The sequence below is a fragment of a genome, unplaced genomic scaffold, assembly GCF_019419815.1.
Source record: "Pyrus x bretschneideri cultivar Hongxiangsu unplaced genomic scaffold, Pyrus_bretschneideri_v1 Contig59, whole genome shotgun sequence".
Lineage (NCBI taxonomy): Eukaryota > Viridiplantae > Streptophyta > Magnoliopsida > Rosales > Rosaceae > Pyrus > Pyrus x bretschneideri.
The window spans coordinates 519,015-546,591 of NW_025999797.1; the positions used below are offsets into that span (position 1 = coordinate 519,015).

A 27,577-nucleotide genomic window follows, 5' to 3' on the forward strand; every position below is an offset into this window, starting at 1 on the left:
CCCTTAAGATGTGGTGTTCATCTTAAGTGAAATTACAATTATTAATCACAAGAAGCCAGCATCAATTTCAGGGAACCTTTCGACCAAAATTGCATCAAATTACTTTTCTAAAGATCCTAATGGTGATCAGGCATTAAGACAATTAGATAGTTTTAATTACGGTGATCAATAATTCAAGGTATGCATGCAATCAATCATAAGCAATTAAATAAAATCACATATTTATGCTAAGGCTTACGGCTTCACCCTAGCAAAAGGAATTAGTTACGCATATTCATAATTGAATTCATAGAACATATTATTAAGAATAAAAGGAATGAAAACATCTTAAAGTAGAAAATCTCCAAGAATCCTAGCCAAGTTCTCTGTCTCCCAAAAGTTGCATAAAAGAAAAGCCCTAGATTAAGAACGGCCAAGCCTTTTAATATCTCCCTAAAGCTAACACACAAACCCTAACCCTCAAGTATTTTATTCCCACTAAGAAACTAAATAATAATAAAATAAAATAGAAAATAAATTCCTAATTAACCTAGGAAAAACTGCACAGAAACTGTTCAGCCACGTTTTAGCCTCAAATCTCCTCCAAATCCGGCCCAAGATAGCTTGTTTTAAAGATAAGAACATTCTGAACAGATCTCCAGAAGGCCACAAACTCATCCGAGGTTATCTTGGGCTCCAAAAATGCAATTCAAGCCCGAAACGTCACTATTCCAGCACTGCACATTGCTCCTTTATTTTATTACCAGAAAATATTCGCTTGGTAGAAAAATCTGATATTTTGACACGATCAAGCTAAGTGACTCACGAACGTCCTCCAATTGGAATTACTCCAACATTCGTCCATTTGACCATGTTTTGCTCCAGATGAAGTCGAAAATCCTATATTGGAAATATAATTCAAAGTATCAAAATTCTTCCAAATTATTAACCAAAATATACTAAGAATAGGGTAAAATATATAATATAAAATATACTCATCAAAATACCCCCAAACTTAGCTTTTTGCTTGTCTTCAAGCAAAACAAAACTAGAAAACAACAATAAACACTAACAAACTAGAACTTAACTAAAACTAACTGACAAAAATTTTCACCTTCAAAGTTGCAATCCATAGAACATGTTAAAAATCAGAACATCTTTTCAAAAGTTCCAACCAATCCCACCACAGAGTCTAAGCCATTTAGAATCAATTAGAAAATAATTCACGAACTTCCTTTGGTGTAAAGTGAATCAACATAGCTAAGGAGACTCGACTAAAACCCTTACCTCTTGTCCTTCTTTATTTCACACATACTAACTTAAATATAACTATTTTTCTTTATCTTCTTGATCTTTTTTTTTTTTTCATATAATTTTTTTTTTTTTTAGTAACAGTAGTAGTCGTGCAATGTCAGTTCACTTAAGCTTTCGATCCAACCCATGTAGCGAGCTTTAGGTCAATGACTCCCAAACCATTGGGGCTTTAGGGCACTAGGTGTAGAACACCCCTAAGGACTTATTAACCCGAGTTGAAAAGGCTACGAAAACAACTAACCACCCTGCCCCATGCCAAAACTCTACTGTTTGACGCGAGAATCAATGCTGATTAGGCAGGACTGGCCCGGTTACTAGGCAAAGTCTCGAGTGAGACAATTATTACTTTATAACACAAACTAACTTTACTTTATGTAGAACAAAAATTAAAAGTGAAACTTAGACTAAAAGTAAGTGTTTCAATCTCACTCCCCACAAGCCATGTTGATGTGAATGTGCAAGTTGTCAAAGTATAAGCAGAAAAGACTCTAATGTGGGATTAATCTTCACCATGTCCATTTGTTATAATGTTTAAAATAATCTATGGATATTAACTTACAAAGAATGAAAATTTTAACTTGACACAAAAATTAAAAACCTAAAATGTTATTTCCCACCCCCAAACTTATTTCACACTTTGTCCTCAAGGTCTGGAAAATAAATAGAAGAGACAAGAACATAAACAAAACTACTAAATCCTAGAAAATGTAAAACAAATATCAAAAATAAAGAAAATACCCTAAGCAAACAAAATAGGAAAGAGAAACAAGAAAATAAAATAAAATAAAACAGAAAACAAGAAAGAAAAGAAAAGGAAAAAGAAACTAACACACCAGAGATTTGAAGAGGGAAACTGTGAATTTGCCAAGGTGTGCTGACCAAAAATGTGGAGAACAAAAACACTACTGGACACTTTGGGGATTCGAAAGCAGGACCTGGTAGTTGGGACCAGCGAAGGCGCGCTGACCAACACGTACAAGTCCACACTTGTGTCAAAACCTAGCAACAGCTACAATATAAGCTGGTGTAGCAGCTGCATCTGTCATTTGAAAAAAACCCTAGCTATTCTTGAACACGCTTTGGATTCCCTTTCACTAGCCTCGAGCCCAGAGCCAAACGGCTCTCTTCTGTCCATTCCCATCCCCTGTGCAGAAGGATAATAATATTATTTGTTGTAAACCCCGCAGCCCCTTGTTCTCTCTAGAAAAATGAGAGACATCTCTCACTACTCTCATTTCAAACCTATTCCTCGTAGCCCTTTCTCTCTCTAAAAAATCTGGAAAGGGTTTCTTTTCTCCATTTCCTCTCAAGTTCAGCGCCCATTTGTACAAACCTCCTATATGCAGCAGTTTCTTCACTCGTTCTGCAACCAAAAACCAAGGAGCATACACACTTCCGTGTCTCTTTAACCCATCCATGGTGGAGTAAGCATGAAAATTGAGATGCATGAAAGTAAATCCCTCTTCCCTGTGTGTCTGTATTTTTTTTTCCTTTTCAGATTTATGTGGTAAACTAACACATGCATGTGTTTTCATCTATGTGAAGACCCCTAATTGTTGCAAATCCGAGACAAACAACACAAGAAATACACCCTGAGTCGCCAGCTTTTCTCAACCAAACAGTGTGTCGCCCAAATTCAAACCATCACGGATTCGAGTTCCATTCATGCAGATCGAAACCATTTCGCACATGCAACGGTATCATCTTCCACTTGGTTCAATATTCATATCTCTAGGCTGGCGAAAATGCTCTGAGAGCTATGGTTTTGTGATGAATCTCTGAAGAAGCTGACTCTGATGTTTTTCTATATTAGATACCCGAGATTCACAAAGAGACTGAAAAGACCCACTCGAATAGTCCCCAAACTCACGGATCTACAAATTTTGAGGTAAAAATCGTAACCCTTTTGATTGATTGACTGTGATCTGGTATTTTAACAATAAAACCACTATTATGACTGAAAAAATAATACTCAAATCCAGGGTAGAGCCGAGAAAAAAACAACCCTTCAGCTGCCGATCCAGTGGTCCCAGAAGTAAAAAATAAACAGCAAAGGCTTTGGCCGCAGCAAATGAGGAAGGTAAAAGTAAGATTAATTCCAGACTTTGGTTGGGTCCTGATCTGCATAGATGTTCGTTTTATGTCCTGCATGTACTCATATTAGTGCGCTGTGTGTAGGGATATGCGGATCCATGATAGAGCCGAGGGAAAAAGGAAGTAAACACATAAACTCGCTGGACAAAATAGGAAAGGCCCTCAGGACCCAGATATGTGCATCTGGGAGGTAAATACTTCTTGACCTTGAGCACTGGTTCCTTTAGAGTCAGTGACTCACTTGTACCAAATTTCCCAATGCATGGTTTAAGTAAATACTTCTTGACCTTGAGCACACAACCCTTGCCCTCTTTTTCAATGTCCACGTTACCGTTATGAAAAACCTGCTTCACCATATAAGGGCCCTTCCACCGAGACTCTTGTCTCCCTGGAATTGACTTGAAATTTGAACTTAACAACCATACTTTGTTTCCAGGCTGTATTTTTTGATAACTTGGACTACCATGCAACTTTTTATTCTTGCTCTTGACATTTTGGTGTTTTTGGTCCATCTGGTTGCTCGGATCTGTTTTTGATTTTTGCACTTCAAGCAATTGAACTTTGTGTTGCTGTGCTTTACTATCACACTCACGAATCACATTTTGAGTCTTTATGGGCAGATTGTCAATTGATGATCTGGTCACAAATTTGGCACGAGGCAAACCATCTAATGCATCAACACGCATGCATTCTTGTTTATCACATGGATGTGTGGTAGCTTCAAACAACCTAAAAACAACCGTTTGATCTTCAACCCGGAATGTTAGAGTTCCGACTTCAACATCAATAAGAGTCTGGGCTGTTGCCAGGAATGGACGGCCCAAAATGATGGGTGTTGTCAAATCCTCATCCATGTCCAACACCATAAAATCAGCTGGTAAATATAGATTGTCAACCTTAACAATAACATCTTCAATGACTCCTCTAGGGTAGGTAATTGAACGGTCAGCCAATTGAATAATGCTGGAGGTTAGCTTTAGCTCTCCTTCACCTAAACGTTTAAAAACATAATAAGGCATTAAGTTAACACTAGCACCTAAGTCAATTAAAGCACTACTAAAATCACAATTTCCAATGGTGCAAGAGATAGTAAAACTCCCTGGATCTTTCTTCTTTGGAGGCAATTTATGCAATAAGACCGCACTGCACTGTTCTGTTAGAATCACTTTTTTGGAATCCAGAAGCTTCTTTTTCTTTGTGCAAACGTCTTTCAAAAACTTGGCATAAGATGGAATGTTCTTAATTGCATCAATTAATGGTAGATTAATATGAACTTTAGCCAAAGTCTTCATAAAATTTGTCAACTGTTGATCTTTAGCTTTAGGCCTCAACCTTTCAGGATAAGGCATTGGAGGCACATAAACACGTTCTGCAGTTTTTGTGGTAGCTTCTGCAGTATTTTTGGATATGTCTTGTGGCTGCCCAGAATTTGCAGAATCTGTAGAATCTACAAAAATATTAGATTTTTCAACATTTCCCGAATCTATTTATGGTTGTGGTGCTGCCTGTGAATTTCCAGCACAATTTTCATGTCTGCTATCATAACTTTTGCCAGACCGTAAAGTCCGTATAGCGTTGCATTCTTCTCGTCCTCTTGGATTAGGTACTGTTTGACTAGGAAATGTATTTGGTGCTCTTTCTGAAACCTGAAATGCAATCTGCCCAATTTGTTGTTCCATATTTTTCATTGTTGCATGCAAATTTTGGATTTCTTGATTGGTCTGTTCAAATCTTGCATTTGTAGTAATTGCTAACTTTTCAATTGCAATCTCCCAAGTAGCCTTAGGTGCAGCAGGTTGCTGTACCTGTTGTTGAAATTGTGGGTTTGCATGTTCATCTCTATCCCACATCAAATTTGGATGATCTCTCCAACCAGGGTTGTAGAAATTTGAATAGGGGTCATTTCGGGGACGATGAAAATTATTAAATGCATTAACTTGTTCCGCTGCAAACTCCGGATAAACAGCTTTATGTGGACAGCTCAAAAAATCATGGGTTGTCATGCTGCAAATACTGCAGGCAGCTTGTAAGGGCTGCTGTACAGCAACCTGTTGTCACGGGATGACTATTTAAGCCTTCCGCCCGTGCGGCACTTAGACTTGAATACCTCGATGAACAAGCTAAGTAAGCCTTCGAAGCCTCGCTTCCCCGGATTGAATCACAAAGAAAGCTAAGATAGCTTGGAGAATGCTAAAATCACTTAGAAGATGGGAGAAAGGAAGCTTTGTATTGAAACTTAGGAGAACTTTACAATTGCTTACAATTCTTGGATCCTTGGCCAAATGGCCTTGCCTCCCATTTATAGGCCTAAGTAACCTCCTCAACGGAGGGTTCTAGAATTCCCTACTTACATCCAAAAATATCTAGTATAGTTCTAGATACAACTTGCCTAATCTAGATTGTTCTAGGTGAGGCTTGAATTTGTACACTTGTGTGGATTGTTCCGGAATGCCCTAGATTATCTTGAACGCTCCGCCATGTTCTTGATTTTTCCGGGATGTTCCAGAAGCTTCTATGAAGACAAGGCTTTATGGGCTTAGATATATGATGTCTTGGACGTTTTCTTTGTTTGTAACATATGGCCCGTGACATCCTCCCCCACTTAAGCCGTCGACATCCTCGTCGACTCTTGCCTCTCGAATGTATTAATCAGGTCCTTATATTGCCATAAGGACGTCTCCTTCTCCCATGTTGCTTCGGAGTATGGTAGCCCTTTTCATTTGACAAAGTACTCCACATGCTTTGGTTGTCTTGGTCGCACCACGACACGCTTGGCTTCGATGCTCTCCACTTCTTTGTCAAATGCCTCCGTCATCAAAGGGGGTGCTCGATGAGACTCACCTCGGCTTGGTTCCTCATTGTCTGCATGATAAGGCTTCAAGTTGCTCACATGGAACACCGGGTGAAACTTGAGACGGGGTGGGAGTTCCACGACATAAGCGGCTTTGCCAACCTTCTTGATGATAGGGAATGGTCCCTCATATTTTCGCAACAAGCTCTTGTGCAAGCCATGAGTACTCTTGTGCTGAGACGCATTAAGCTTCACAAAGACTTGGTTGCCGGTTTGGAACTCCACATTCCTTCGCTTACGATCCACCCATTTCTTCATCTTCTTTGAAGCCTTCTTCAAATGAGCTCGAGCAAGTTCGTGGGCAAATTGCCACTCCTTAGCGGTTTTGAAAGCGGCTGGACTATTCCCCGTGTAGCCAGTCACGACCGTGTTCGGGGTCAAGGGTTGTTGCCCTATAGCCAACTCGAACGGACTTTTCCCCGTCAACTCCGAACGTTGCAAGTTATAAAAGAATTGGGCAACATCAAGTAACTTAGTCCAATCTCGTTGATTGGAACTAACATAGTGTCGCAAATAAGTCTCTAACAATGCATTAACCCGCTCCGTTTGTCCATCAGTTTGGGGATGAAAAGCGGTGGAAAAGTCTAATTTTGAGCCAAGTAGCTTGAAGAGCTCCTTCCAAAATCTACCCGTGAAGCGAGCATCTCGATCACTGACTATGCTCCTCGGAACACCCCAATACTTCACCGCGTGCTTTAGAAACAAGCGTGCAGCTACTTCGGCTGTGCACTCCACAGGTGCGGGTATGAAAGTGGCATACTTGGTGAATCTATCGACCGCGACGAAGATAGATCCACATCCATCAGACTTGGGCAAATGTGTGATGAAATCCATGGTTAAACACTCCCATGGTCTTGATGGGGTGGGAAGTGGTTCCAACAGTCCCCCCGGTTGCCTTTGTTCCACTTTGTCTTGTTGGCACACAAGACAAGTCTTCACGTATGAATCTACATCATCCTGCATTTGTGGCCAATAATAAGCATCGCTCACCAAAGCCAACGTGTGGTGAGTGCCAAGATGTCCTGCCCACATTGAGTCATGGCACTCTTTCAGGATTTCTTTCCTTAAGCTTCCCCACTTTGGGACGTAGATCCGCTTGCCCTTGGTGTATAGCAAGCCGTCCTCAAGCCAAAACCTTCTTGTCTTCCCATCCTTGACAAACTCCACAATGTTCTTGGCTTGGACGTCATGTGATAAACCTTCTCGGACACGGCCCAAGAGATGGCTTTGCAGCTTGAGTACCGTAGCCATTAACTCTACTCGTCTACTTAGAGCATCGGCCACCACGTTCTCCTTTCCTTGCTTGTACTCTAGCTTGTAATCAAACTCCGCTAAGAACTCTTGCCACCTTGCTTGCTTAGGTGTGAGCTTTTGTTGGGTTTGAAAATAGCTAATGGCAACGTTGTTCGTCTTGATGATGAAGGGAGTACCAAGCAAGTAATGCCTCCAAACTCTAAGGCAATGGACGATGGCTGTCATCTCCTTTTCATGGGTCGTGTACCTCTTCTCGGCATTGTTTAGCTTGCGACTTTCATAGGCTATCGGATGTCCCTCTTGCATCAACACTCCTCCTATGGCAAAGTCGGAAGCATCAGTGTGCAACTCGAATGGCTTACTAAGGTCGGGCAACCTTAATACAGGCTCCTCCATTAGGGCCTTCTTCAACCTCTCAAAGGCTTCTTGACACCGGTCCGTCCATTCTCATGCCTTGTTCTTCTTAAGAAGGTCTGTTAAGGGTGTCACTATGGCTGAATACCCTTTAATGAATCTCTGATAGTAGTTGGCTAGCCCCAGAAAGGATCGTAGTGTTGGTACCTTGGTCGGCGGTTCCTACTCTTGAATGGCCTTGATCTTGCCCTTTTCCATCATAAGTTTCCCCTCCTTTATCTTGTGCCTAAGAAAGTCTACTTCTTTTGTGGCAAAAGAGCATTTCTCCTTCTTGACATAGAGTTCATGCTCCCGAAGGGTCTTGAACACTATGCGCAAGTGCTTGACGTGCTCCTCCAATGTCTTGCTATAGATAACGATATCATCAATGTAAACCACGACAAACTTGTCAAGATAAGGATGGAATACCTTGTTCATCAATGTGCAGAATGTTGCAGGGGCATTGGTCAGACCAAATGGCATGACTTTATACTCGAACGATCCATATCTGGTCACCATCGCCGTCTTCGATTCGTCTCCAGGGGTTATCCTCACTTGGTAGTATCCCGATCGAAGATCTAACTTTGTGAAGTACCTTGCTTCACCAAGTTGATCGAATAAGTCGGCGATCAACGGAAGTGGGTACTTGTTCTTGATGGTAATCTTGTTCAATGCTCTATAGTCGATGCACAACCTTAGGCTACCTTCTTTCTTGCGTTGGAACAAGACGGGTGCACCATATGGGGACTTGGAGGGTTGGATGTAGCCAGCATCAAGTAGCTCGTTGAGTTGCTTCCTCAATTCCTCCAACTCGGGTGGCGACATCCTATAAGGTGATTTGGAGGGAGGCTTAGCACCAGGCTCCAACTCAATCGCATGGCCGACCTCTCTCCTTGGTGGCAACTTCTTTGGCAGTTCCTTAGGCATCACGTCCGCAAACTCCATAAGGACGGCTTCCACTTGTTTCGGAAAAGGCCCGTACTTCTTCTCCCCTTCATTCAACATTAGGGTTGCAAGAAATGTGGCCTCGCCTTTCTTCCAGGACTTGGCAAATTGAATTGCCGACAAGTGCTGGGTACACTTCTTGGCTTGCCTCTCCAATGGCACCAGGCAAGGTTGTCTTCCGTCATCCAAGATACAGAAAATATTGTAGAAGGGAATGGGAAAGGCTCGTACCTTGTCCATGAACTCTAACCCAATGACTACGCCATAGTCGTCCATCTTGACTATGGTGAAGTCGATCTTTCCCTTCCATGCGCCAATGTCTACTTGTACATTGTGCGCAATTCCGACAATGGGGGTGGCAGCGGAATTTACCGTCTTCACGCTACCGGGCTCCTTTGTGACTCGGAGGCCAAGCCTTGTGGCTTCCTCCGACGTCATGAAGTTGTGGGTTGCTCCCGTGTCCACCAACACACGCGTTGTCTTGTCACCAGTCTTGACGTCGACGAACAATGATCCTCTCTCAACTTGAGCCTTAGGTTGTTGGAGGGTTGTTTGGATGGCATTCAGTAGACGGATGCATCCCATCCTTGCATCGTTACTCTCCTCGGCCTTGTCCTCCTTGAAAGCCATGGCCTTAAGGGCCTTCTTTTGTGGGCAATCTCGCATCATGTGAGGGCCGTCGCATAAGTAACAAGTGGGTTGCCAAGACTTACCCTTGCTTTTGTCATGCTTATTGGCTTTCTTCTCCTTCGGTTTGCTTGTCTCAGCCTTATCCTTCGGCTTATGTTCTCTCCCACTTTTCTCATGGTTACCCCTCTTCCCCGTGGACTTGGAATCACCTTGGTGGCTTGATTTAAACTCAATCAAGGATTCGGCGGCGGCAATGGCATCAGACAATGTTTGCACGTGTCTCCTTTGTAGTTCGAGTTTTGCCCAATTTTGCAGTCCACTCATGAAGTACATGAGCTTGTCTTCCTCTAACATGTTGGGCACCTCGAATAACAAACTCACGAAGGTGTTGACATAGTCTTTGACGCTCCCCGTTTGCTTGAGCCACCTTAGTTTCTCCTTGGCTTCGTACTTGGCATTTTGGGGATAGAAGTGCAACATAAGATCTTTCTTAAATTCATCCTAAGTGGTGAGGGAGAACGTACCTTGCTCAATCTCCATGCTCCGACGATGCCACCACATAAGGGCATTGTCAGCTAAGAACATGGTTGCTGTTGAGATTTTGGACTCGTCATCTTCAAGCTTCAGGTACTTGAAGTATCGCTCCACGTTCCACACGAATGTGTCGAGCTCCTTTGCTTCCCTTTTCCCATTATAGGATTTGGGTTTAAAGGAGTCGATTACCTTGGAGTCCAACGCCTTGATTTCCCTTGGCCCTTGCACGAATTGCTTCACGACTGCTTCTTTACAAAACGCCACATCTCCCTTAAGTTCCCTTGTGTCTTTTATCTCTTCTTGAAGCACCACAAACCTTGCCTCTATGTTGTCAAGGTGAACCTGGACTTCCCTCCGCATCTTGTCTGCCATGGTGTTGAGGGCGCCAAGGAGCTCATCTCGTAGCCCTTCCACCAAGCCACGCAGTTTATCCTTACCATTGTCCACCATGGTTTGGATTTCCTCCTTGTCGACAACGTCCTCATCAAGTCGAGTATCGAACTCGAGTATGGTTCGTTCCACCTTCTCGAGTCGCTCCTCCATGGTCTCCATCGATGCTTGCAAGTCCTTTAACTTTGGCTTGCTCTTGGTAACGTCTTGGACCTCGGCAGTACGCTCCCTTAGATCGGAGACTCCGGACACCATCTCTCCACTTGCCATATCCTACTTTCCTTCAAGTGATTCACGAACTAGGCTCTGATACCAGCTGTCACGGGATGACTTTTTAAGCCTTCCGCCCGTGCGGCACTTATACTTGAATACCTCGATGAACAAGCTAAGTAAGCCTTCGAAGCCTCGCTTCCCCGGATTGAATCACAAAGAAAGCTAAGATAGCTTGGAGAATGCTAAAATCACTTAGAAGATGGGAGAAAGGAAGCTTTGTATTGAAACTTAGGAGAACTTTACAATTGCTTACAATTCTTGGATCCTTGGCCAAATGGCCTTGCCTCCTATTTATAGGCCTAAGTAACCTCCTCAATGGAGGGTTCTAGAATTCCCTACTTACATCCAAAAATATCTAGTATAGTTCTAGATACAACTTGCCTAATCTAGATTGTTCTAGGTGAGGCTTGAATTTGTACAGTTGTGTGGATTGTTCCGGAATGTCCTAGATTATCTTGAACGCTCCGCCATGTTCTTGATTTTTCCGGGATGTTCCAGAAGCTTCTATGAAGACAAGGCTTTATGGGCTTATATATATGATGTCTTGGGCGTTTTCTTTGTTTGTAACATATGGCCCGTGACACTGTGAACCTAGAATTCTTTGTAATAACATGTCAAATTTTGCATCAAATCTTTCAAGCTTTTTCTCCATTTTTTCAATTTGTGCTGACACATATGGAGAACCATTAGACATCTCAAAAACTGACCTAGATTGTGGCTGCTCAATTGCCCATTGCTGTGTATCTGTTGCCATTTTTTCAAATAACAAACAAGCCTCTTGTGCATTTTTATCCTTGTACGAACCTCCGCATGAAGCATTGACAAGAGTTTTTGTAGTCATATTTAGTCCTCAGAAAAATATATGCATTTGATCAGTACTATTAATACCAGAATGTGGACATTTTCTAATCAACTCTTTGAACCGTTCCCACGCTTCATGAAACTCTTCATTTGGTTTTTGTGCAAAAGATAAAATCTGAGTTCTCATGTTAAGAGTCTTTGAAGCTGGATAATATTTGCTTAAGAATTTTTCACTGAGTTGGTTCCAAGTGCTAATGCTTCCAGATGGAAGTGTGAGGAGCCATCTCCTTGCTTGATCTTTCAGAGTGTATGGAAATAAACGGAGCTTAATAGATTCGGCTGAAAATCCTCTCACCAAAATATTCTTGCATCCCATTAAAAATTCTGCAATGTGCATGTTAGGATCGTCGGTTGATAACCCATGAAATGTAGGTAGAATATTCAACATGTGTTGCTTTATTTCGAATGCAGACCCTTCCTCCACTTCCGGATAAGTAATGCAACTTGGTATGTTAGTGGCATGAGCTGTTAATGAATCCCCTAATGGTTGACCATCCTCTGGAATGACAAATGCCATTGTTTTTTCACTGTGCAGATCCTCAGAAAACAAAGATTGTAGAAAAGTCCCCTGCAGGGAAGGAACCCACTGCAGATTTTGTTTCCTGCGTCTCCTCCCTAAAGATTGCTCAGGTTCTGGATCAAATGGAATCAATTTTTGTGCTGCTGATCTAGTTCTAACCATGCACAGATTGTTGTAATCTGCAGTACTACTGTAATCTGTAAAAATAAAATAAAAACGAAATGTAATTTTTTTTTTTATGTGTATAGGCAACAATAACTAACTGTAAATTTGATTAGAACACACGCAAACGGGTTAAAAACTCCTATATTACTTGCAAGAATGACAAGGTTGTTGTAGTATAAACGGTTCTCACAAGGTCGTTCTCCACAGGGATTATTAAATAATTCGAAATAAACTAAATTTCAATTAATTACTGTAAAGCAGAAAGTTGAGATGATTGGTTTTATAACCTACTTAAATTAAAACGAATTTAATTAATAAAAATAAACTAATATGCAATATTAAAGATGAAAGGAAAATAAAACTATTTTGGAAAAAATCAAATTAAGAAAACACTAGGGTTTCACCATCACCTAGCAATCCTATGTATTTTTATCAATTACTTATGATCTATACATGTCACTTTGAAGGTTAAGTTTTCCTAATTTATATTCTACTTGGAACCTCCAACATAGAACGTATATCTAACATGCAATCCGTTCGGACGTTTGGATAAAATCTGAACATGAGAGACTCATTATGCTTTTATGAAAACCCTTTGAAAAACCATGCAACCCTTAAGATGTGGTGTTCATCTTAAGTGAAATTACAATTATTAATCACAAGAAGCCAGCATCAATTTCAGGGAACCTTCCGACCAAAATTGCATCAAATTACTTTTCTAAAGATCCTAATGGTGATCAGGCATTAAGACAATTAGATAGTTTTAATTACGGTGATCAATAATTCAATTTATGCATGCAATCAATCATAAGCAATTAAATAAAAATCACATATTTATGCTAAGGCTTACGGCTTCACCCTAGCAAAAGGAATTAGTTACGCATATTCATAATTGAAATCATGGAACATATTATTAAGAATAAAAGGAATGAAAACATCTTAAAGTAGAAAATCTCCAAGAATCCTAGCCAAATTCTCTGTCTCCCAAAAGTTGCATAAAAGAAAAGCCCTAGATTAAGAACGGCCAAGCCTTTTAATATCTCCCTAAAGCTAACACACAAACCCTAACCCTCAAGTATTTTATTCCCACTAAGAAACTAAATAATAATAAAATAAAATAGAAAATAAATTCCTAATTAACCTAGGAAAAACTGCACAGAAACTGTTCAGCCATGTTTTAGCCTCAAATCTCCTCCAAATCCGGCCCAAGATAGCTTGTTTTAAAGATAAGAACATTCTGAACACATCTCCAGAAGGCCACAAACCCATCCGAGGTCATCTTGGGCTCCAAAAATGCAATTCAAGCCCAAAACGTCACTATTCCATCACTGCACATTGCTCTTTTATTTTATTACCAGAAAATATTCGCTTGGTAGAAAAATCTGATATTTTGACACGATCAACCTAAGGACTCATGAACGTCCTCCAATTGGAATTACTACAAAATTCGTCCATTTGACCATGTTTTGCTCCAGAGGAAGTCGAAAATCCTATATTGGAAATATAATTCAAAGTATCAAAATTCTTCCAAATTATTAACCAAAATATACTAAGAATAGGGTAAAATATATAATATAAAATATACTCATCAAGAATCCACTAACAACTGCCAAGCCTGGTACTGGCATGATTGTTGCTGTGAAAGGGCTTAACCAAGAACATCTGCCGGGTCACAAAGAATGGTTGGTGAGTATCACTTCTATCATTCAATGGCCTAAATGCACTTTCCTAATACCTTGTTGATTCGTTTTTGTTCAAAGTCCCCTGTGGATGAATTGTCGGGTTTAGTTAGAAAGACTAATATATTTAAACAGTCTTGATGAATCTTTTGTTAGAATATGAGCACAAGTGTAGGAGTATTTTGGCCAGATATTTGAGCTCAAATTGGTTTGAGTCTTATTAGAAGATGTTTGGTTGTCCTAGTTTATAGAGGATTGAGACCGGGAATAGGTCATAAATTACTCACTTATTTTAAAATTGGGAGAAAATGTTGGTTTCCTACAAGGATTCTAATTGGAGAATTGTATAGATTGTATGTCTATATAATAGAGGTCACTGCTCTCAGAGTAAAACTGTCTCATAATTGGACTTCAACCTATTGTGAGTCGAGCATGTTGTTTTTGCAAGAGAGAAGAAGCTTACTATTGAAGTCCGGTATGACTTCACCTTCTTTGATCTTTAAAGGTCAGATTATTCTTACATTTTGCTTCTTAATAGTTATTACAAATAGATAGTCTTACTCGTAACATTTTTAGAGAATCTATTGGCAGTTGTTTGTTTAGTGTATTCTAGGGTTTCGGTGACTGAGGTTGATGTCTTAGTGACATGTTGTCAAACCCTTAATTCATGGGGTTGGTATTACTTCCCAAAGTATGGTGTAAGGGTTTCAAGGATGGGTTGTCATCCTCACTTTAGCTAAAGTTATGGGCTAAAGTGATGGTCTTAACCCTACTCTTGTCGTACCATACCTTGTCATGTCCCTTGTCCTTATTTTAATGGCTTCTCACGGGTCTAGGGCAGAAACCAAGGGATTGTGTTTTGCTTCTCCTGTGTGGCATATGTTTGTAGTTCCTTATAAGAGTGTTCTCACTCTCTTGTAATCTTTACAATGCATATACAAGAAAATCTTTGAAAAGCAACATGGTATCAGAGCAGGAACTTTAACCTGCTCCTGCTATACTGCTTTCCTTAGTTTTCACTCTCAAAAATGTCTCAAGAAAATCCGGCAGCCTCAACGGCTGATAGCTCCCCGGAAGTTTCCTCCGTAATTGCACAGGAAGTGGATGTCAATCCAAATCAAAGGTTAAGCTCAGTCGTATCAAACGAGTTCAATTACTTGCCATGGTCAAGAGCTGTATCGTTGGCGTTGGGTGGCAGATCCATGTTAGGGTTCATAAATGGAAGCATCAAAGTCCCTGAGGCTTCCTCATCAACCTATGAATCCTGGCTGAGCAAGGATCACCTAGTTATGTCATGGCTCCTGAATTCCATGGAGCGAAGGTTAGCTGAAATTTTCAGCTACTCAGAATCCTCTTATCAACTCTGGGAAGCAGTTAAGGAAATGTATGGCAGCCAAAATAATGCTGCACGGGTCTTCCAACTAAAGAAGGACATCTCCGAGCTGCAACAAGATGGTAAGCCGTTCGTGCAACTCCTGGGAAGCATGAAGACCATGTGGAACGAGTTGGAAACCTATCGTCCTCATACAACTGATGCAGTGCTGTTACAAAATAGGGCAGAAGAAGACAAGATATTCCAACTCTTGTCCAGTCTTGACTTAACATATGAAGATCTGTGATGTCACATGCTCATGAACACTGAACTACCCTCCTTTCCTAGTGTGTGTGCAACTATTCAACGTGAGGAAGTAAGAAGGAAAGTCATGAACTTGAGTACAATGCCAAATGTACCAGAATCGAGGGCATATGTAACCAACGAAAGAAGGTACAAAGGAAAGCACCATCACCTTAAGTGTCAACACTGCAATAACACAGGCCATGTTAAGGATATTTGCTGGATTTTACATCCAGAATTAAAGCCTGATTTCATGAAAGGTGTACAAAGGGTGAATCGTGCTCCACATCGAGCAAATCATGTATCCACCTCCATCTCCAACAAGTCAGATTCATTTAAGAACTTCACAGCAAATCCGACAGAACTCATGAATGAGTTCATGACATTTCTTCAAGGCAAGAAAGGAGGTGCTCAAAGAGACAGTACTCATAACATGGAAGAAAGAACATCGACAGCAATGCTTGGCAAGTTCACAGGGTTCTTGACAGACACAAATTCTGTTCCCCAAGAAGACATGTCAGGTATTATAAAAGCCTTTAAAACTGCACTCAAACTAAATATGTTGCATGATTTTTGGGTTATAGATTCGGGTGCCACAGATCACATGACTAACCATGTGTCTGATTCTCAAAAATTTGAAAGATTGACCAAACCTTCTCGAGTCTCAATAGCAGATGGAAATCAAGTTAAGGTTTTAGGGAGAGAAAAAATCAAGTTGATGTCGGATGAAATAGAGTCTGTCGCTTTATATGTTCCATCCTTTCCATTCCAACTTCTATATGTGGGAAGGATTACAAACACGTTGAATTGTTTAGCCATTTTCTCTCCTCATAATGTGATTTTTCAGGATTGTGCCACCAAAAGGATGATTGGTGAAGGGTTCTACTTAGATGGTCTCTATTACCTGTCAAAGAGCAATCCCAGGGGTTTTCAAGCCAAGCTAGACTCTACTCGTGATACGTGGTTGTGGCATCAACGTTTAGCACATCCTTCCTCTCCCGTTTTGTCAGCTTTATTCCCAAAATTAGGAAAGGATGATATAATCTGTGAAACTTGTCACTTGTCTAAAGACACTAGATTATCCTTTAAATCCTCTCTTTCTAGAACCAGTAAGTGTTTTGAACTAGTTCATTCCGATGTTTGGGGACCAATTAGTGAATCTTTTGATGGTTACAAGTATTTTGTGATTTTGGTGGATGACTTCTCTCGAGTCACCTGGTTGTATCTACTAAAATCTAAGAGTGAAGTTGTAGAAGTTTTTAAAGATTTCCATAACCTTGTAAAAAACCATTTCTCATCTCAAATACAGACCTTACGATCTGATAATGGCACCGAATACATGTCCCATATCATAAAACATTATTTGAGTGCACATGGCATCATGCATCAAACGAGTTGCGTTGGAACCCCTCAACAAAATGGGGTAGCCGAACGTAAAAACCGTGATCTTCTTGAGAAAACTAGGGCACTGATGTTACAAATGCATGTACCAAAGAGGTTCTGGTCCCAAGGTGTTATGACAGCAGCATACATCATCAACAGGTTACCTAGTCGAGTCTTGGAACTCAAGTCTCCCCTAGAGGTTCTGAAGGGAAGAAAAAGCGATTTATCTCATCTTAAAGTGTTTGGTTGCATTTGTTTTGTGCATGTTCAATCTCAATACCGAGATAAATTGGATCCCAGCTCTGCTAAATGTGTCTTTCTTGGTTATTCCTCCACTCAAAAGGGATATAAGTGCTATAACCTCCAACTAATGAAAATGATTGTTCCCAAAGATGTTAGATTCCATGAGTCTAACTGTTTTTTTAATAGAACAAGTGGCATCATAGACCAAGGGGATGGCATTCTGGACCTGTTCCCATTACCAAGAATCGGACCTGATAATCTACATCACCAAGAGTTCAGTCACAACAACACTGAGACTAGTCTTCAAAACCCTCAGCCTGATGGATTCATACAAGATGCAGACAGTGAGAACCAAGAAAGATCTCAAGATGTGGCTGAAAGGTTACACGAGAATGAGCCATCTCTCCCAGAACCTCGACGTAATCCCCGTCGAGATAGGCAGCCTCCAACCAGGTTTCAAGATTTTGATTTATACAAACCAAAGCATCCAATGTCAAGTTATGTTTCATATCACATGGTAACTCCTTCGCATGCTGCCTTTCTTAACAACATCTCGAGTCACAGAGAACCTCAAAGTTTTCATGAGGCTAGTAACCAGGAAGTGTGGCAAGAAGCAATGCGAGATGAACTCAAAGCTCTAGACCAGCACAACACCTGGAGCATCACCAAACTTCCAAAAGGAAAAAGGGCAGTGGGGTGCAAGTGGATCTATAAGATCAAGTTCAATGCAGATGGTTCAATTGAGAGACATAAAGCAAGGCTAGTGGCTCGGGGATTCACTCAAACGTTTGAGGTGGACTATAAAGAAACCTTCGCACCTGTTGCAAAAATGAACTCAGTAAGGGTGTTGCTGTCTGTTGCTGTCAATAAAGGTTGGTCTATGTACCAAATGGACGTAAAGAACGCTTTTCTTCACGGTGATCTCGAAGAAGAAGTTTACATGCGATTGCCTCCTGGACACCCTCAAAGTCAAGTTCCAGATATGGTGTGTAAGTTACATAAGTCCATTTATGGACTGAAGCAATCGCCTCGAGCTTGGTATGCTAAACTAAGTTCAGTCCTTCATAGTGCTGGTTTCAAAAGAAGTGGAGCTGATTCTTCATTATTTGTTCGTATTGGAACTGGTGGCACATTGGTGGTGTTGATTTATGTGGATGATTTAATAGTCACTGGTGATAACGCAGTCGAAATCTTTAAACTCAAGCAGTCACTCCAACAAAAGTTTGCTATCAAAGATCTTGGGGTGTTAAAATATTTCCTTGGGATTGAAATGGCATCTTCTCACAAGGGATTATTCTTAATCAAAGGAAATATGTCATAGATCTCCTCAAGGATGCTAACATGAGTGAGTCCAAGCCCGCCATTACTCCTCTCAATAGCAAACTCAAACTCAACATGGGGGGAACTCCACTCTCGGACATCAGTTCATATCAGAGGCTTGTTGGTAAGCTAATCTACCTAACAATCACCAGACCCGATATCTCATATGCAGTGAGCATTGTCAGTCAATTCATGCACTCTCCTTCCATCGATCATTTGAATCTTGTAAAGAGAATCCTACGTTATTTAAAAGGGTCTGTTGGCCGTGGTATTCTCATGACAAAAAACGATCACACTTACATCACGGGGTACTGTGATGCAGATTGGGCAAGTAATGCCATTGATCGTAAATCCACGAGTGGTTACTGCACCTTCATTGGTGGAAATTTGGTCACCTGGAAGAGTAAAAAACAAACTGTCATCGCCAGATCCAGTGCCGAAGCTGAGTATCGTGCAATGGCTTCAACAGCATGTGAATTAATCTGGCTCAAGGGTCTTCTAAGTGATTTGGGGTTTTCTGCAACTCTTCCTATGTCTCTATTCTGTGACAACCAAGCTGCCATGCACATAGCCTCCAATCCTGTGTTCCACGAACGAACGAAGCACATTGAAGTTGATTGTCATTACATTCGTGAGCAGGTACAATCACAAGTAATCCAGACACATTACACCAGAAGCACTGAACAACTGGCTGACATTACAAAGCCCTTACCCTCTCATCAGTTTCAGCGTCGTCTTTCCAAGCTCAGATCCATCAACCTTCTGGATCCAGCTTGAGGGGGAGTATTGGCAGTTGTTTGTTTAGTGTATTCTAGGGTTTCGGTGACTGAGGTTGATGTCTTAGTGACATGTTGTCAAACCCTTAATTCATGGGGTTGGTATTACTTCCCAAAGTATGGTGTAAGGGTTTCAAGGATGGGTTGTCATCCTCACTTTAGCTAAAGTTATGGGCTAAAGTGATGGTCTTAACCCTACTCTTGTCTTACCATACCTTGTCATGTCCCTTGTCCTTATTTTAATGGCTTCTCACGGGTCTAGGGCAGAAACCAAGGGATTGTGTTTTGCTTCTCCCGTGTGGCATATGTTTGTAGTTCCTTATAAGAGTGTTCTCACTCTCTTGTAATCTTTACAATGCATATACAAGAAAATCTTTGAAAAGCAACAGAATCATTTATTAATTTTGTGGAGCCTCTTGAACACTAGGCGGAAATCAACTACCTTGGGCAGCTGCATCATGAAAATCTTGTGAGGTTGATTGGTTACTGCTTAGAGGATGACCACCGACTTTTGGTGTATGAATATATGCCTCACGGAAGCTTGGATAGACATCTATTTAGCAGTGAGTTATGACCTTCCTTCACTCTTTAGCCATTTGATCGTTAAAATCAGCATTACCGTTGCTAAAGAGATCAACCGTTTCACTACAAAGTATAATTTGGATACTTAAATGTTGTTGGTGGAACAGAGTCTTCTACCTCCCAACCACTTCCGTGGAGCCTTCGTATGAGGATTGCCCTTGGTGCTGCTAAGGGTCTAGCATTTCTTAACAGTGATCTGCAAATGATTTGTTATGACTTCAAAACTTCTAATATCCTGCTGGATTCGGTAAGTGAAACTTTTAACACTGTTGTCTCTGAAATTAGACCTTTCAATCAAAATGATCCATGAAATAGAAAATTCAATTTAGTTCTTGATAATGGATTTTGCAAATCAATTTGGTCATTCCGTTGTCTTTCCGTCAAAGTTTCTATTAGTATGCTGATATGGCACACGGGTGGATCTTACCCAACCAATCATATGGCGCCATGTAGATCAATCATAAAAACCAATTTTTTAAAAGATTTAAAACCAAAACTAAAAAGACAAAAAAAAAAAAAACAAAAAAAGAAACATCGTCTTCTTCAATGAGACACACGCAGCCTCCCAATTCATCTCCGCCGTCCGTTGCCAAGATTAATGCTGCCATGACGAACACGGCAGTGAGAAAGCCGTAATAGCCGATTGGACCCGACAACAGAAGGGAGGACATGAAGTCGATGCAGATTCAACATGAGGAGAAGATTGTGAACTACCACGACAGTGACGAGACAAGGCCCTTTTTTTTTTTTTTCCTCTCTCTCTCGATGAAGCTGAGGCCCAATCTCCTAGCCGATGAATTTGAGATCCCAAGCTTGTTACCAGTTGTTTGGTTGCTGGGAAAATCTAATTGATTGGAATTGCTTGAAAAATATCTTCAATTCTCCACCTGAGTGAGATGAAGACAACAATGTTATTGTTCTTTTTATTTTTATTTTTTAACACTTTAAGTTCAAAAAAAAAGAAAAAAAAACCCGTTTTAATACATAGTTTATTGACATGGTGCCATTGTAAGACCAAGTCATCCAGCTCATGTTTAAACTCTAAAGTGCCTGCCATCATTACAACTATAGTGGACATGTGGTTGCTGACTCATGGACAGCAGGAAGGACAGTTTATTATTGCTGTGCTATTGCTCCGAGTGCAGTGATGTGTTGTTGCTGTGCTGCTGCATGTGTGGCGTGCAGCCTTTGTATTTTTTAAAGTGTAAAGTTTGTATATTGTAATGTATATAACAGAGCCTTCCCATAAGGCCTGAAGGTGTGTGAATTATCAATAGAGATCAGAAATTCTATCATGGTACTGAGCCTTTCTGTCTAAAGACAAAAGATCCTTGTTTTTTTTTTTTTCCCCCGCATCACTGTTTCCATGGCTGAAACTATTCCCCCTCCTGCAACTTCATCCGTCAATCCATTCTTCTCCTCCATGACTACCATAGTGAATATTAAGCTTGATCGTGCCAACTATCCTCTATGGTTGGCGCAGATTTTGCCAATACTGAAGAGTCGTGACCTGATGAGTTACGTCGACGGCTCTCTGGACTGTCCTCCGAAACAATTGGCTGGAAACACTGCTGTCAATCCGGAGTATGTTACATGGGTGCAACGCGATCAAATGGTTCTGAGTTGGATCAATGGCTCGCTGACTGCTTCCGTTCTAGCAACTGTTGCCAGCAAACGCACATCTCGTGCGACATGGGAGGCTCTTGAGCAGCGTTACGCATCCACTTCTCAGAATCGCATTCTCTTTCTGCGAAATGAATTGCTCCTGACCAAAAAAGGTGATCTCTCAGTAGCTGATTACTTGGATCGTGTCAATGCTATTTCCGATAATCTTGCCCTCGCCGGACAACCAGTAAGTGATAATGAACTGGTTCAAATTATTCTTAATAACCTTGGACCTGCATTCGAGATGACTGTCAATGCAGCTCAGGCACATGATACTCCGATCACGTACCCAACCCTTGAAGCCCTCCTTTTGACCACGGAGAGGCGCATGATGGAACAAACTGTACCTGTGCTGGAAGCTACTCCAGTCAATGCTTTTGTAGCTGCAAGAGGACGTGGTGGACGTTCTCGTGGAAATGGACGTGGTGGCTTTCCGTCCAATCGAGGTGGTGCTTCCCCTATCAACCAGCGAGGTTTCTTTCCTCGCAACACTAATCAGCGTAATCCTGCCGTTAATGGGGAACGCTTCAATACAAGTGGAGAGCGAATCACTTGTCAAATTTGTGGTAAGCCTGGCCATCCTGCTTTAGATTGTTATCAGCGCATGAATGGTGCGTATGAAGGACGTATTCCAACTAAACGTCTTACTGCTATGGCCTCTTCACCAATTACTTTGAATCGACAACAAAATGCCACCTGGTTACTGGACACAGGAGCTAATGCCCATGTCACTCCTGATATTCAAAATCTGGTAAATCCGAAGGAGTACAATGGTAATGAGAATATCGGTGGTGTAGGTAATGATACTGGCCTTTCCATTAAACATTATGGTTCGAATAAAATCAGTACTAAGGCTTGCTCATTTGAACTAAACAATATCCTTCATTGTCCATCCGCCTCCACTAGCCTTATCTCTGCCCATAAATTCACTCTTGATAACCATTGCTACCTACTAATATTTCCTCATTTTTTCCTTGTCAAGGACCTCAAGACCCAGAAGACGCTTTTCCGAGGGAGATGTGAGAATGGGTTATACCCATTTCCAGGTGGCGGTGGATTAACCAAGTATCCTATTTCAACTTTCTTAGGTGCTAGAGTCTCAGCCAAAAAATGGCATTCTCGTCTTGGTCATCCTGCGTCTTCAATTATTAAGTTTTTAATTTCAAATAATCAAGTACCAAGTCATGGTACTGCCGATGTAACGTTTTGTGATTCTTGTCCTTTGGGCAAGAGTACCAAACTTCCCTTTAGCAAGTCCGAGTCTGTGTCTCACTCTCCTTTGGAACTTTTGCATTCTGACGTGTGGTGTTCACCAGTTATATCAATTGAAGGTTTTCGTTATTATGTTTTGTTTGTCGATGATTATTCTCGCTATTCTTGGATTTTTCCCATGAAACACAAATCTGAAGTATTTGGTATTTTTGTCACATTTAAGGCGCAGGTTGAAAAAATGTTTAACACATTCATTAAAACCCTTCAATGTGATGAAGGTGGTGAGTATAAGAGTCAAGCCTTTCAACAGTTTCTTGCGACTCAAGGTATTTCCCAACGGTTTTCATGCCCTAAACATCCTGAGCAAAATGGAATGGCGGAACGAAAACATCGCCACATAGTCGAAACTAGTGTTGTCATGCTTTCCCATGCCCACATTCCTGACAAATATTGGTTTGATGCCTGTTTGACAGCCACATATCTAATTAATAGGTTACCAACTAAGGTTTTGTCAAACAAATCTCCATATGAAAAGTTATTTCATCGAACACCGATTTATGTATCCTTTAAAGTGTTTGGGTGTAAATGTTTTCCTTGGTTGACACCCTATGCCAAACATAAACTTCAACCCAAGTCTAAGTCATGTGTTTTCTTAGGATATTCGTTGAATCACCAAGGATACAAGTGTTTGGATTTATCCACGAGACGAGTGTATTTGTCTCGCCATGTATTATTCGATGAGGATTCCTTTCCCTTCCAGGAACTCACATCTCTCAAGGAAAACGTCTGCACAAAAGGTATCTCTCCACCCTCTGAGCTTCTTTTTCATTTTTCAGATCCTCTCCCTGGTACACCAACTAACCACAGTCTAGCCCCACCTAATGTCCAACCCGCCACTACAACTAGTTTCCCAGCTACTCCACCACTAAATGAACCACCTGCTCCTACTCCCAATCTTGCCCCCATTTCCAGTTCTCGTGAACCTCTCCCAAACCAAGATGAGCAAGAAATAGTTGCTGATGTCCATGTGAACCCGACTCCGTCACAATCCTGTGATCCCGTGCTGATTCCTGACCCCCCTCTCATCCATCCTATGACCACTCGGTCTAAAGCTGGAATACAAAAGCCAAACCCAAAATATGCTTTGTATGTTAATACTGACACTCTGGTGGCAGAACCAACATGTTTTAGTCAGGCCATAAAGCATAAAGAATGGAGGAATGCAATGGCTCAAGAATTCAGTGCCTTGCAGCGCTGTGGTACGTGGACTCTTGTGCCTTACCATCGTGCCATGAACTTATTGCCAAACAAGTGGGTTTTCAAGATTAAACGGCATGCAGATGGCTCGATTGAGCGTCATAAGGCTAGACTTGTGGCTAATGGCTTTCATCAACAATCCGGGATCGACTATACGGAGACCTTTAGTCCAGTTGTCAAGCATAGTACCATTAGACTTGTGTTGAGTCTGGCAGTTTCACAGAGGTGGCATGTTCGACAATTGGACGTTCAGAATGCATTTTTGCATGGGTATTTGAATGAGGATGTGTACATGAAGCAACCACCAGGTTTTGTTGATAACCAGTATCCTAACTATGTTTGTAAACTGCAACGTAGTTTATATGGTTTAAAACAGGCGCCTAGGGCCTGGTTTCAACGATTTTCTGAGTTTCTCCTTCAGTTAGGGTTCCAAGAATCCATGTGTGACTACTCCTTGTTTGTTTTTAATCACAGAGGAGTTTATTTGATTTTGCTTATTTATGTGGATGACATATTGCTCACAGGAAACAACACTACTCAAATGGCATGGTTGATCACAAAGCTTAGCACTTTGTTTTCCATGAAAGACTTGGGTCCCCTTAGTTATTTCTTGGGCGTTGAAGCCACTCACGTTGGTCACAACCTGCATTTGACTCAATCCAAGTATGCTCTGGACTTGCTTGAGCGAACGAAGTTTAAAGATGCCAAGCCAATCTCCACTCCAGTTTCTACAGGCCAAAAATTGAGTGCTTATGTTGGTGAACCCTACAAACATCCTGAGCAATATCGTAGTGTTGTTGGTGCGTTGCAATATTTAACCATCACGAGACCGGATCTCTCATATGCTGTTAACCAGGTGTGCCAATTTATGCACTCCCCCAAGGACACTCATTGGATGGCAGTGAAACGTATCCTGCGATATTTAAAGGCCACGTATGATCATGGTCTTGTTTATAAACCTGGAGATATGCAACTGCATGCTTTTTCGGATGCCGACTATGCGGGCAATCCTGATACCCGTCACTCTACAGGAGGTTTTTGTATTTATTTGGGGTCCAATCTGGTGTCTTGGAGCTCAAAGAAACAGAAGACTGTCTCTCGGTCAAGTACAGAAGCTGAATATAGGCAACTAGCCTACACGGCTGCTGAGCTATCTTGGTTCAGGTCATTATTCAAAGACCTTCATCTGCATCTTCTTCTTCCCCACATATGGTGCGATAATGTATCTTCCATAGCCTTAGCTTCCAATCCAGTTTTTCATTCGCGAACAAAACACTTAGAGGTCGATTATCACTATGTCCGTGAGAAGGTGGTTCGAAAGCAGCTTCTGATACATTTTATTTGTTCTCAAGATCAACTCGCTGATTTGTTTACAAAGGGCTTGTCTTCCTCGCGTTTCAAGCTTTTGGTGTCCAAGCTTCCAGTTGTTTCTCGGCCTGTCAGCTTGCGGGGGGCTGTAAGACCAAGTCATCCAGCTCATGTTTAAACTCTAAAGTGCCTGCCATCATTACAACTATAGTGGACATGTGGTTGCTGACTCATGGACAGCAGGAAGGACAGTTTATTATTGCTGTGCTATTGCTCCGAGTGCAGTGATGTGTTGTTGCTGTGCTGCTGCATGTGTGGCGTGCAGCCTTTGTATTTTTTAAAGTGTAAAGTTTGTATATTGTAATGTATATAACAGAGCCTTCCCATAAGGCCTGAAGGTGTGTGAATTATCAATAGAGATCAGAAATTCTATCAGCCATATGATTAGATAGGACCTACTCGGTGCTACATCACTACACTAACAGAAAATTTGACGGAAAGACAACGGAAGGACTAAATTGATTTGGGAGATCTATTTTTAGGGACCAAATTGATTGATTTTTTTTATTTCAGTGACGATTTTGATTGAAATGTACAATTTTCGGGAACCAACCGTGATAAAAACCCTTTAACTATTGTTTTTTTTTCCTTCTGGAAGAGTTAGTGTAGATTTGCTCACACATCAAATTTTTATTGAAAAACAACAGATGAACAATGCTAAACTTACAAATTTTGATCTGGCCAGAACAAGGGTCATGGGGAGGAGATATGGGTATGCAGCTCCTGAGTATATAGCCACAGGTACTTTAGTTTACAGTATTGAGTTCACTTACAAAAGCAAACTACCCCGAAAAGGGGGACAACATGTGTACGTTTTGAATGGCCACGTTCTGTTTCTTGCAATATTCTGTGTTTGCGCCATCAACTTCATGTATTATTAATCAGTTCAGTTCAATTTGATCACTTAAAACAACATCCCAAATATTTGCAGCTGAAAACAAGAGCTACGTTTCATGGACTAGGACATTCTCCATCCTTTATTTGCATTACTGATGAGTGTTGTAGGTTAAAATTGTGTAGGGACAAATTGTTCTACTTAGATTATACTTCTAAGAGGCTTCGTCTCCACCACTCTTCACCTTCACCAGTGTTGCAGCTACCACAATGCGTTATTTTTATCTTAGATTTGATCTACAATGCATGATCACTCCCTTCTAATCCTTTTTTCTTCTTCTGTATTTTTGTTTTTTTAGGTCAATTAACTGCCAAAAGTAATGTGTATTCTTTTGGGGTTGTTCTGCTCGAAATGGTGTCTGGCAGACCAGTTTTGGACAAGAATCGGCCATCCAAAGAACACAATTTAGTTGAATGGGCCAAGCCTTACCTTGCCAGCAAACGCGAAGTTTTCAAAATTTTTGATGCTCGTATTAAAGGACAGTACTCTTTGAGTGACGCTCGCAAAGTTGGTAAACTAGCAATTCGATGCTTAGCAGCAGACCCCAGGTCTAGGCCAAACATGAACGACGTGGTAAAAACATTGGAGCAGCTTCAGAAAAGTGAACCTTCCCCAAGTGCGGCTGATCCTTTGAAACCGGTCTGACATGAAGTGGGAGTAATTTTTGCCTCCATTCTACCAAATCTTCAAATTAGTCCTACCAGCAGAATCTTTACAGAACCGTTATTTTGAAAGTTTGGAAAACAGTAGATAGTTTTGTTAAACCAATTTCTTGAGTTTTCTACATTTACTTTATTTATGAATTTATGAGTAAGAATTATTTCACTTTGTAACATTTTATGTGTTTACTACATAGAGAATCAGGAAAGTGTGAGTTTCGTTCTTTGTTGAACTCTGTAATCAAAGACCTAAAATTTTAATTTTAGGAATTAAATCAACTCGGAGGCTAGGGGCCCAAAAAGAGGAGAGTCCAAATAGAAAATGAAACCGAGGCAGCTGCTTTCACGCAAAAAAAAAAAAAAAAAAAAAAAAAAAAAAAAAAAAAAAACGAGTCATACGACTTTTTGACAATAGGGGCAGTTGGACTTTGAATCTTCAGCGGTTGACCTTTGACTCAGGGAGGAGGGGGTCTGGCCTCTCCCACTATTACGGCGCCTTCTCCTTCCTGAGCAAGCGGAGCCACCCAATTCGTCACTGTATCGATTAAGTTGAAAATCAAATACTAATATTTCTAGTTTTTGCTTCTCAGATTGGGTGAATCGCTTCAAAACTGTGAAATATACTGAAAGTGCAAGTAGCAAGAGATGTGAAGCAGACTTTGCTTCAGTGCAACATATTGAGGCGGTGATCAAGCAAAATTGAAGAAAGTAGTGTCCTTC

General features: G+C 41.0%; 2 protein-coding genes and 1 non-coding gene across 3 annotated transcripts; 2 read left to right on the forward strand and 1 right to left on the reverse strand.

The window, feature by feature from the left end:
* Positions 1-3,431: 3,431 nt before the first annotated feature.
* On the reverse strand, positions 3,432-5,390 carry LOC103956534. Its single transcript, XM_048571346.1, has 2 exons — positions 4,893-5,390; positions 3,432-4,805 (listed from the first exon to the last, which is right to left on the reverse strand). The coding sequence occupies exons 1-2, from the start codon at positions 5,388-5,390 to the stop codon at positions 3,432-3,434; spliced, it is 1,872 nt and encodes a 623-aa protein (XP_048427303.1).
* A 6,153-nt stretch (positions 5,391-11,543) lies between these two features.
* On the forward strand, positions 11,544-11,648 carry LOC125471218. The gene has a single exon (XR_007253532.1). It is a non-coding gene; the product is annotated as a small nucleolar RNA R71 (small nucleolar RNA).
* A 1,969-nt stretch (positions 11,649-13,617) lies between these two features.
* Positions 13,618-27,031, forward strand: LOC103956522 (receptor-like cytoplasmic kinase 176). Its single transcript, XM_048571348.1, has 6 exons — positions 13,618-13,623; positions 13,797-13,889; positions 19,647-19,782; positions 19,909-20,048; positions 25,951-26,044; positions 26,497-27,031. Exons 1-6 carry the CDS (start codon positions 13,618-13,620, stop codon positions 26,841-26,843), a joined length of 816 nt encoding a protein of 271 aa, XP_048427305.1. The 3' UTR covers positions 26,844-27,031.
* The last annotated feature ends 546 nt before the right edge of the window (positions 27,032-27,577 follow it).

What these genes read in the sequence shown, in the direction of transcription:
- LOC103956534 (XM_048571346.1), bottom strand. Translation starts at nt 5,390, where the DNA reads ATGACAACCCATGATTTTTTGAGCTGTCCACATAAAGCTGTTTATCCG. An exon ending in ATTGTGCTGGAAATTCACAG is followed by an intron (nt 4,806 to 4,892) that starts GCAGCACCACAA and finishes AATTCTGGGCAG; the next exon opens with CCACAAGACATATCCAAAAA.
- LOC103956522 (XM_048571348.1), top strand. An exon ending in CGGGTCACAAAGAATGGTTG is followed by an intron (nt 13,890 to 19,646) that starts GTGAGTATCACT and finishes CTTGAACACTAG; the next exon opens with GCGGAAATCAACTACCTTGG. An exon ending in CTAATATCCTGCTGGATTCG is followed by an intron (nt 20,049 to 25,950) that starts GTAAGTGAAACT and finishes GAAAAACAACAG; the next exon opens with ATGAACAATGCTAAACTTAC.